The 12,124-nt window shown below is 36.6% G+C and overlaps 2 protein-coding genes across 3 annotated transcripts in view; one reads left to right on the top strand and one right to left on the bottom strand.

The window, feature by feature from the left end:
• SLO2 (slowpoke 2) overlaps nucleotides 1-7,241 on the top strand; it is a 52,367-nt gene extending 45,126 nt beyond the window's left edge. For both annotated transcript variants that reach the window (XM_069508547.1, XM_069508546.1), the window contains 5 exons: nucleotides 31-231; nucleotides 468-677; nucleotides 1,752-1,871; nucleotides 5,085-5,290; nucleotides 5,935-7,241. In XM_069508547.1, the coding sequence (XP_069364648.1) occupies nucleotides 31-231; nucleotides 468-677; nucleotides 1,752-1,871; nucleotides 5,085-5,290; nucleotides 5,935-6,547 (1,350 nt within the window). In that variant the 3' untranslated portion in view covers nucleotides 6,548-7,241. The remainder of the gene's footprint in view (nucleotides 1-30; nucleotides 232-467; nucleotides 678-1,751; nucleotides 1,872-5,084; nucleotides 5,291-5,934) is intronic.
• The window catches only part of LOC117995914 (zinc finger protein 431-like), a 170,080-nt gene that overhangs the window by 73,091 nt on the left and 84,865 nt on the right, over nucleotides 1-12,124 (bottom strand). The window lies entirely within an intron of this gene.

Here is a 12,124-nt window from a genome sequence, read left to right as displayed (position 1 = left end):
TATTTATATATATGTAATATTTTAAATAAGGCCTTGATTTTACAGCGTGAAAAAGAAAGGGGATCGCATATTTCCTACATGTTCCGATTGCCCTTTGCTGCCGGCTCTGTGTTTTCCGCCTCAATGTTAGACACACTCCTATACCAGGCCTTTGTAAAAGATTATGTCATTACGTTTGTCAGATTATTGTTGGGCGTCGATCAGGCACCTGGTTCAGGATTCCTAACCTCCGTAAGTCTGTTGATTAATTCCTGCTACATAATTAGGCAAGCGAATGTAGTCACTATTTCAATATAATTAGTCACAGACCATTATTCCAATATCTCATTATTTGCTGCGCGAATTAATAACATTGATGCTGGCGATTTAAAATGTTTTCATATTGATATGTTAGTTTTTTAATCGCTATATCGATATTCTACTATGAAAGATGCTAAATAAGTAAAATGACTTTGAACTTGTGACAGATGAAAATTACGAAGGAGGATATGTGGATTCGTACGTACGGTCGGCTGTATCAAAAGTTATGTTCTACTACGTGCGAGATTCCGATTGGGATATACCGCACTCAGGATACAAGTCTAGCCGATCAGGCTCACCACGTGAGTATGTCGCCACGCACCCCGTCCGGGTGGTTCCGGGCACGCCTCGCGGGCATGCGACCATCGCGAGCATCGGTGAGTCTCTCAGACAATGCTCCTTAAATACAGTCCTTCGCCGCTGCCTACCGCCAACATTCACTATTGAACACTATTAAATTGACACACATTGCATCTGAGTAGTCCTAGTCCTTGGACTGTATTTCGGGCACAATTTTTGTACCTACTTTATTTACTTCGGGTCAGCGTTACACTTTTCATTGTGAACTGTCTACATTACATCTGAACTGACACTTGTGGCGTTTTGTAAATTAGTTTTTGCATTCTAATTTTCTATCCCGCATTCAATATTCGACTTTCTTTCCAAACATAAGTACACGAGCTTAATTTTCTATTCAATCGCAAATTTCTATGCCGAAAAGTCGGTCGTTTCGCTTTCGCTCCAAGACGGATCTGACTAAAGAGTGTTTTTATCAAAATCCTTCGCGGCTGGTCAAAATTTACAATCAAATCATTTCACACAATATTAATTACTTAAATGCACATTTATCTGTATCGAACTCGATGATCGCAATCCCGCCAAAATGTTGTTTTCTTAATTAGTGTTTTGCATGAACTGTTAGAATAGATTTGGGCAACAACATTATAGCTCACCACAACGACGTAGCGAAGGACCACCGCCAATTTAATTTGCAACAAGATTTGCTGCTAAACGCAGAAAGCATAAACACACTTCATCAGTATCCGAATAGAGACATGACCTGCATGGTTTCCTTTCAGATTTAAATATGTACTAAGTTAATGACCAATTCACTAAGCTTTGCTACTGAAAATATTACCTATAAATGCGATAGAACATAACATTTTCTAATTTCTTACTTCTCTAGCTACCACTGAACTCTCTTATGTGCATGCGTGCTTCTTATAAGCGTAGTTTACAGATTCGGTATATCACATATCACGATTTTTGATACTTTCGTATTAATCTGTATAAACCGAGTGGGACGAAACAAAAAAGTGGTATGAAATGAGCTGAGCTGAAATTAAAAATACCAAACGAAAATTTTGCTAACGATTAACATACCGAGTATGCGAACGAGCGTCCCACTAGACTTTTGTAGGCGTAGCAGAAGTGTGATAGGACAGTTGCAGCAGGCGTCAGAGGAAGCCGGGGTGGCGGGTGATGGAAACCCTGAGGGGACGGGCAGGGAGCGTACACGGCGCGGACCCACCGGCTGCCTCAGCGGATGTTACGGCGAACGCACGCCCGCGGTAAGCCTCAGCCATATCTTGCATTTCGTAGCAGACAGTCCGACAGGCAAAAGGACGAGTATAAGTTATAAATCGCTCGTTGAGTATCGGGCTACTTCTATGCCATTAACTACCACGAATTTCCTGCTGGATCGTCTGCTCCATCCTGGACTTGAATTTTATACATATCTTTAACTTCACAATATTAATCTGGGTAATAAACAGGATTCTTATCGACGTCTTCAACCTTCAGCTGATTGCAAACAGCTTTTGCTTTTTTATTATAATCATTTAATAGGCCAGGGAAAAAGAGTATTTTCGTATTTTGTACCATAAAGTTCCAACCATTTTAAAATGTATTAACTATATTGGTATCTGGCTGATTTTGATACCATTCAAAGTTGATATTAAAACGAATAAATTGAATTAAACAAATATAGTATGTAACTATTTTTAGCTGTTTTTCAGTCGTAAAATAAAAATCAAAATAAGAAATAAGAAGAAATTCAGTAACTTTTGTGATAATGTTATTAAAAAGGTAATACTGGACTCAATCAGGTAACAAACTTTGAGCCGTATGCAGTTTAGCCAAAGAAACTAATGCAGTATTAGTAATCAAGTAATGCTAGCTCAAAGTTCCCAGTCTGAAAATTTTATCTGAAAAATGCATTTAATTTTGATTGTCCTAAAAAAAGGTTTCTCAATGAGTCAACATTGGGAAAAATTGACGAGCTGGACAAGTTTCCGATGTTGATGGTAATGGTGAGACTCGAGTCGACATACCACAAAATAAATTGTAAAATGTAAAGTTATAGGAATTGCGTTTATGAGCCTTTACCGCCAAGTCATTGATTTTGATCTGTAATGATTATAACTCTTACGATTTGAAAGTAAAGAAATAAGACGAATCAGCCTACGACGCTAGACCACGCATGTTGAGTCTCATCCTCAGAAAAATGAAGAGAACTTAAGTGCCAACTGGAAATTTTAGTCGCATCGATAATACGCACCAGTTTTATTTACTTCAAACCTTTTTGAGTACCGTAAGGTCGACATCAAGAGATGAATGTCAAAACTAATCCGTTAAGAGATCAAGTCTACAATATGACAACAAGCTAATAAACCAAACGAATTCGTATTCTGCTTCTTTTTGTCCAGCGAGTGAAGGAGAGAAGGCCAAGTTTAGTGAATCCGTATAAATACGGGTGTTTTGTCGGTTTTATTTCAGTCTCATTCAAAGACTGATTTTATTGAACACCTTCGGTGTTTAGATCGTAAACTGGATAATTAGATGTTAAGATAGCAATCGCAGCAGCAATCAAATTTGGTATGACATTAGTTAAATCTCTCTTCTCTTCGCGTTGTGTCCTGTGTGTGTATGTGTGTGTGTTTTGCGAAAGTTTCAGAAGGAAAAGATAAAATTCCCTGACCTAATTGTTGACTATAGTTTAGCTCTTGGTTTGTTAGTTTGTCAGTTCCCTCATAATTGCCAAACAACTCATTAGTATTTGATAAACGATAAACGAGTAATTGTTGGTTTCTTCTTAGGTTAACCACACCATAGTTCTATCGATGCGAGTTTGTATCGTAGGTACGTGAACTAGTATTTACTATACTGGTCTGAAACGTAAGAATCATATGTGCACACAAGTATGATAATCCGCACCCAGTCTGCGCGCTCCCGTAGTGTTTCGTTCGTGCGCGTTTGTACATGTTCACACGAGTCAAATTCATCCGAAAACGCATCCCAAATTCAGTTGATTTTATTGTTTCACATACAATGTCCATAGGCTTTATAACAACAAGGTGCAAATCCAGTATTATGGTGGATGTAATAAAAAAAATCTCAGAATAAACGTATCCGGTTTGGTACCAAATCATTGACATAGGATAGTACGAAATGCTAAATTTGTAAGATACAATTGAAGAACACTTGTTGATCTTTTATTTAGGTAACTGGGTATTAATTTCTTCTCTAGACTTGATGATAACACGCCGGTGGAAAGGTATTTCATTTTGATTTATGATAACTTAATGATAATAATTAGCTCTCATAATAAAATATACTTAAATAAGTAGTTGTCATTACATAAACAATTATTTGTGTAACACTAAAACGATTTCCACATTCGTAGTTCCACAAAGTTTTTCGTAGGCGTTAGAAAATATAGTGCATACTCGTATATGCATTTAGCTGATAATATTTAGATTTAGCTATCACATCTAAGCCGGCTTTAGTCTGTAGCTATTATGGATTGCCTTTCATGCAGGGATGTGGACACGTAGCAGTGTTTAATTCTAATAAAAAGCGTAAGGTTCTAGCTGATCTTTCAAAAAACTGAACTTTCCTCGCTACTCATGTCCGCATATCCCTTCTCGAAAGAGAGCCTACAGCGTATATCAAAAGCATGTTGTCAAATATAAATAATAAGCATAGTCAAACGTTTAACATTACGTAATATGTAAATATTTAAATTTATTTTAATTAATGTGTTGATAAAAATGGATCACCGAGATACAAATTATTTCGATGATGATTATTTGATGATTTCAATAGTATCAACTCATAAAACAATACTATTACGATTTACGTGACTATTACAAATGAGGCCGGTCAACAATATATATTACATGGTCAACGCGGCAATACGGATCCAACTGGTCATACTTCAATTCTACGAATTAGTATGACTGCACTTAGTGTCAATGTATGTTTCCAGCCAAAGTTTAGAGAAATTATATTCTAATACAATTTGAGCAATTTAAATATTACATGAGCTGATGAAATTTGACAAGACATTGAACCTATTAGAGAGAGAGAGCCAGTTATTTTATAAAAGCTGAAAGTTTATCTGCTCATAACCTTTAAGGGCGTCCGGCAGAGGGTTGTCGCGACACGAGATGTCTGGCAATGCATGACGTGATTTTTAATACTATTTCGAAGAAAATATTAAAAAAATAGACTTTATACTTTGCCGTAAAAAGTTTACACCTTTGTTACCTGTTATCAGACAGATATGCTCAGACAAGCCGCAAAGCGCTGACGAGCACGAAGAAATCAAAATTATAATCTTTTGTTTTTTGAGGGAAATAAATAAATATATAAAATATCTCCCAAAGCCATGATCCAAACTTCATAGTCACATTTGGGGACAATACGCAGAGAAACTTTCAGCTTTTACAAAATAACGAAGGTCAGGCACGGGCTGGCTCTTAGTCCATATTATTTTACAGTATTCAGCGAGCTTAGCAGATGAAGCTAGAGACAATCACGCGCAGCAAATCGAACGAGCTGAAATAGCTAATCTTGTAAGATCTCGGATGGAGTCATTAAAATTGACTGGTATAGATTATGATGATGTCAGTGAGAAAAGAAACAGTCTATCTTACGTAATCATAAACCCAAGCTGCGATCTCAATTTACAGGAAGGTGATATTATGTAAGTAATTTAATTTATTTCATTTTTATTCAATTAGGTTTCCAGGCAACGTTCGAGAAAATTTTCATACATGGCGCTGAAAACTTCCACCAACATAAAGATGAAAAATAATACCTATATCTATATCATCAATGCTTTAAATTAAAATCGGATGCAAAATTAATTAATTACTTCTATTATAGTTCACAGATGTTGTGGGAAAGAAACGCAAGGAAAATTGCAGTGCACGCTAGCTCTTATTCTTCATCAGCTATGTCATTGATTGACACGACCTAAACATTAAAGCATAGATCATATAGATATAGGTATATAAACATTATTCTATTCTATTATTTTTCATATTTAGTGGTTGTAAAATTAAGCGCCCTCTATGAAAATTTTCTCGAACGTTGCCTGGAAACCTCCTCATTAAGAGATACTTTTATAGGGGAACATTGAAAACCTGACAACTTAATAGTCCTACCTGTACACGACGAAAAAGTGTAAAAAGTGACGGGGGCGGGGGAAGGGGGGGGGGAGTGTTGGGCGTTTGGGGGATTTTATATCACCTCTTTCACGTTAGGATTTTGGGTTTATAAAAGATAAGAACCTGTGTTATTTCATTTGGAATGTAATAAATGTAATTAATGTTAATTTTATTTCAGATACTTGGTACGCCCTTCACCATTCTCAGCGCAAAAAACATTCGAACGTCATAATAGTCGCCGCAAGTCCAACATCAGTTTTTGTTCTGGAGCCCTGATCCAGGCCGCAGCAGCAGGCAGCCGTCGCGGTTCTGCACTCGCTGGCCTCACGAGCCTCTCTCCTCGAGCTCCACCTCTTACTACCACCAAAGCTAACTCCTTATCTCTGCCTGACAGTCCAACCATCCTTACCGACTTTCGTGGTCGTTCTAACTCTCTTCGAGTGGTAGATGACATCTTATTACGACGTTCTAACTCTCTTCGACAAGGACTGGGGCCAGTCAATAGTCGACGCCGCAAGAGTAGCCTTGAAGAGATTGGAATTTCACATTTTAATTCGCTGCTGCAACATCAACAGCAGCAACAACTACAAGATGCGAATGCTATTAAAATTGCCCTGAATAGCAGCATAGGACTGGAAGTGACGCCGCCCGATGAAGGTCCTGTAGATCGGCTAGGAGGGCCACTAGGAGGGTATCAAGATATGGCTGTTGCGTATCCTTCGACTTCCGCGGGGTCCGGGCTATCACCACCGACACCGGATCCTCAGCATCTGCAGGGAACGATCGTATGATACCACCTCATGTGGGGACGGCGAATCAGTTCCGTAGTGAGGAACAAGTGGAACTAAGCTGCCACTCTGGCTCGGATCACTATCCTCGGAACAGTGAACACACTTTTGTCTCGTAGCGTCTCTACTGTGCACGTAGTGTCTTAACTATGAATATTCCAAACAAACTTAAGTGAATGAGTGGTTCGGAACAATACGCGATATCAATTTGTGTATTGTAAGCGGGATCAACTAGTTAACGTGTAAATGAAATATTAAGGCCTAAGGCTGTACATAGCGAGTCTCTCTTTGAACCTATTAAATTAGTAATAGTGTAAATAAAAGTAGGGTCATAACAGAAAACACTATAATAAAGTTATGTTAACGAAACACATACATGTTTACATGTAGCTATTATAATATAGTAAAAATTATTGAAACAGTAGTAAATATATTTTACTTTTATGAAACCGCAGATAAAAGAAAGAAAATTACTAAGCGTTTTAACTAAGCGTTTTAACTAAGATGGTATATTTAAGCTTTATTTAGATTAAATGAATGTATATCAATTTACATTTAATGAACTGAATTTGGGAATAGATTCAATACTCAGCGTATTAAAAGAATATCAATTATAGATATAATATGATTTGCTAACAATCTTAATTCTAAAAAGATTAATCAATAAAGTCTTTACGACCGATAAGAGTACTTATTTGACGCCCCATATATTTTAAGATAGGTATTATTAAAAATATTATCCCACCAAAAACATTTCATGTAAAGGTTGCTAAGACTCACAAGTTCATAATGCTTTCACTATTAAAAAATTATGAGATCTCTAGTAGAGCCAAGCCCCTAGCTGAGCTTCGATTTGTGCTGCCCATGGGGTTGGTCCCAAGTCCAAAGTATATAGCTCTTAAGTGCTGTTGACTGTATCACATTTATAATATTAAATAACAAATAACTCTACTTATAAGCCCTGATTCTAGAATTCTAGAATAGTTCTAAAGAATATCGGCAAAGTTCATACAAAATTTTACCTTGAATGCGTCTATGTAGGAAAAAATATTAATACCACAGGGGGTCCATTACTTAAACATAATCACCAAGATTTTTCATTTCAGGATTCATCCAAAAAAAGATATTAATATTTTTATATTTTGAGATTATGAAAGTAACTGTAGTGGTTACATACTCTTCGGTTGGTAGTATATGCAAAATTGATGCATTAATATTATCAAGTAAAAACACTTAAGAGTTGTGTGCCCAATTCGTGAGTCAGAGACTTTGACAAGTGACATTTGCAACTGCAAATGCACGAATCACGCGCATGCGCACAAAGAGTAGCAAACGAACACAGCTAAGATACTTACCTACTAAACAATGGTCCTTTATATGCCATTGGCATTAGCATTGTCTATAAAAGATGTCTTTCAGTATTTAACATGATGTACTAGTCTGTGATTATAGTTTAGTTGTTATCACGTAAACAGTTCTGATTTGACAATGGAACTAAGATCCCTATGAATCACGGATAGTTGGTAACTACCTCTTCTAGAAAGGCAATATGCAACCAATCCGGAGCAAGGCTCTCATATTTTGATAGAGCCAAAACACACGAGTTGTCGCGAACGCGAAGTAATATATAGAGTAATATATAAAAGTAGGATACATGTGGCTATAGGATAGGTACTTATAAACACGATGGTAAGTACCGAGACAGCGGTGTGAGGAATGAAGGGCCCGGGAACGAGACATGGGCTAAAAACAATAACAACCGTAACGTTGGGAAGAGCAGACGTAGATATATCAGGTGTATCAATAATCAAAGTAGAAATCAGTTAATCAGTGTTGTGATGTGTTTATAGAGATGGTAATATCAGAGGCGACTCAGTAAGTCAGTTAATCACCTATTTCTCAGATTGTTATTTCCCAATGCAGGCATGCATAATAAGTGTTTATCAGATTCTATATCGAAGCAAGAGCAAACCAAAGGCTCAGAAACCAGATGTTTGTACCACTATCAGCATCACATTTACGTGTAAGACGTAATGAACAACTCAGATATTCGTCGTGTGCCTAATGTCTAGGCCCTTGGCGACATGGTGGAGGTGCTGGGATCCCTAGTTTGGGATTTCTAGCGTAATCAAACATTAATCAGATTATATTATAATTGTATAATATGGCGATATTCCAACAATGCTCACAAGTTACACCATAAAGCTTTTTGTTTTCGTGAAAGAGAGAATATGTTTTTGCTCTCTATAATAAGTATCAGCATACGTTTTGCAATTAGTTCTACTTGGGATATTGATGTGACTCAAATAAAACAGTCTACCAATCGAATTAGCACCAAAATAAAATTCCTACGCATTGGGAACGGATTTTTTTTGGCATCAAATTACAGAGACCACTTGAAGTCGCCCGACGACGGCTTACGACTCAAAGCAGCGACGTTCTGTAAATGAAGCTTTGTTTTTTAAAATTCTCATCTCAATATTGTTTCTCTATTCATATATGTCAAGACTTGAGACAATTTTAATTGAAATAGACTTTCTATAGTAGTACCTATTTATCAAACAACAAGTTCACATACATCCTGAGAGCCACAGTAAAAGAGACATTTGTACAAGACACGGATGACCACAGTAAAAGAGAATCTCAGTTGTCTTGGGTTTCTAATCAGTTAGTCTCGTTCAACAGAAAGTACCTATTCAGTAACTAGTCAGTAAACAAACTACAGAGTCAAATCGAGTAAAAATTCTCGAACAACAAAATACATAATACGATCAGCATTATAGCACAATCAGTTTTACAATATGTTTAGTACGTTGAAATTATTACCATAATTATTGTATGATTCAGTCATCAAATCAATCAACCAACCAACCATCACCGGCTCACTACTGAGTACGGATCTCCTCAGAATCATAAATTAGTGCCGTAAAAATGTTTTCCCTTTTTGACGGCGTTGAGGCATGTTTATATTCGCAAAGTTTAAAATATAAACATCCGTTGTCTTTTGTTAATACGATATTCAGGTAAACACATGAATTGTGTAAACATGTACCAACTACAGAAAGGAGTTTATGAATGTACTTGTGAGCAGGTAGTTTGGCCCTATTGCATAGGTACGCCCATCACGGTACCTACTTAAGAAAACCATTCCCAGGGCACCAAGGGTTTGCTACGGACCACATTATGATTAAGCCCGACTTCAACAACTCTGTATTCACTATTCAGCTTGTGTGAATTTTCAAACCACGGCGAACAATACACTCATTCAGTTAGTCAATCAGTGTGTGTCAACTTTATATTATAACGAGGTACCCCAGGTGAACAGTAGAAATGGAACATTTTACAGGTAGCATGTGGAAAAAAAAAAAAAAAAAAAAAAAAAAAAAAAAAAAAAAAAAAAAAAAAAAAAAAAAAAAAACACGAAACGGAATTTCATAGATATGAGAGTTGGAACATAGAAAGTTTAATTTCACAATTTTTTGTTTATTTTGATTTAAAATATGAACAAGCGAGAACACTCGCCTCACTTCGTGTTTGAAAGAGAAAAGGCATCTTGTTGTTGTAACAAACTACTTATTGCAAGTGAGAAAATTCATTTCGCATAAAAAAATCACTCGTGAAATACCACCATTACCAGTAATATTGGAAGTTCCGTGTATCAAACAGTTGTCCATGTATCAAACAGTTGTCCATGTATCAAACAGTGGTAAATGCAAAAATTTAATAAGTAATCATTTTCTGCGAAGAATCATCTGCGAAATCAATGTGACGAAAAGTTTTACCAAATGAAAATTATTTAAAGGTGGCAGTCACTATGGTTTTTAGTGAATAGTGTACGAACAGCAGTACAATAACATCAAAGTAAAATGGATCTAACCAGCCTTGAATTGAGGTCCAAAATTTCAATGCCACTGATTTTAATCTCAACTTTTTGCTTGGAGCGTTGTTGGCCCATGGCTGTAAATGTGTAGACAAGTAGAGCCTTAAAACAAGTCATTTAAGATCCAGTTTCTACTAAGCAACCAGAATAAACAGGAATAAAATAATGTTTGCGACGAGCGTGATTTGCAACGGAGTGTCAATATTTAATTTTTTAATGTTTTTATTCGTTCATACGGCAATATTTAGTTGCGTATATTCACCTTAAAGTGAAACAAATACTTATGCGCTGCCATCTACCGCGGCTTCGAAAAGCTGCTTTGTAGCCTGCGGGGCTGACCGAGTAATCGATCGACGACAGGGACTTCGATCGCGCCCATTAGTTGTTGGTGTTGTGGTCGACAGCTAAATGTCACTCTAAAATTTCTCAATGTAATATAATATGGATGTTAAACAAATCAAATACAGAATTAAGTACCTACCTACTATAAATTAGTGTTTTATTAGTAAAGGTACATGTGGCCTAGTAATATTATAACAGCGTACACCGGTAAATTTCGAGAGTTGAAGTGACTTTGACTCGAGTCGGTGATTGGATGGGTGAACATCATTAGTGTTCCATATTAACTGTCCTTACATTTTTTTTGTGCCTTGGAGAGATCATTGAGAGACAAACCACTAGAATTTGGCGATAAATAACAGCTAACCGAGGACTCTTTGTATTGTATGAATGAAAAGAGATTGGCGCTTTTGTTACCTTTTAAAGTAATTATTTACGTGTTATGTATATTCAATATAGGTATCAACTCCTATCACAGTTTGACACGATTGAAAAGGGATGGCGCTGTTGTTATTTGTTTAAAGCAATAATATGTTTAAAAATAAATCAAAGGTGTGAACTTAAGAAACTATCAGATTCTGAAGCTAACATTTATTGAATCAGAATTAATGCGGTATGTGACAATTGGTCAAATCAGTAACTTTTTATCAATCTTCAAAGCGAGTGCTTGCTATGCGAGGTTCTTTGAAGTGCTGGAGTGTGACGTCACATCATAATGACGTACCTTTTGGTTATTTAAAATGATTATTACACTCGAGGCTAACGTGAAGGTGGATGTTGCGTGTTTTGTAGGACCATCTATTTAGTGATCACTGAGAGGTAATTTATTTTTGATGTAGTCAAATACCCAATTGGATCTTTTATTATGACCAGAGCACTAACTATAACAAACCACCACAGAAAGGAGATATCACTCCTGCAAGTACCTACCTACCACAAAAAAATATGCATTTTTTTAATAGCATTCGTTGTGATTGTAAGTGTTTCAGCTATCGACTGTGCATGCCCAGTGGTTTCGTGAGATAGAATATTACATTGTAACTACGGTAGGTTAAAAACAGTAGACCGACATATATTAGAGCTCTTTGGGTCATATCGAACCAGGGTCCATACAGGAATGTCTAGTGACGTTATCAAATGGTACCAGTTTGGGTTCTCATCAAAGGTGATTTTGTAAAACCTGTATCAATCATTATTACAATCTCAATTGTTGTTATTGGCTGAATTTGTGCAATTCTTGGTGCAACAGTGCATTGTAGCCAACAGTGAGTGTGCGTCAACCAATCAGAGGTGATTGCGATCGTTGCAATCTCAGTTGTTGTTATTGGCTGAATTTGTGTGATTCGTGGTGCAACAATAAA

Source organism: Maniola hyperantus, chromosome Z (genome assembly GCF_902806685.2).
Source record: "Maniola hyperantus chromosome Z, iAphHyp1.2, whole genome shotgun sequence".
Lineage (NCBI taxonomy): Eukaryota > Metazoa > Arthropoda > Insecta > Lepidoptera > Nymphalidae > Maniola > Maniola hyperantus.
The sequence above is the reverse complement of the archived record's forward strand: the minus strand, read 5'-3'. Positions and strand labels throughout refer to the sequence as shown.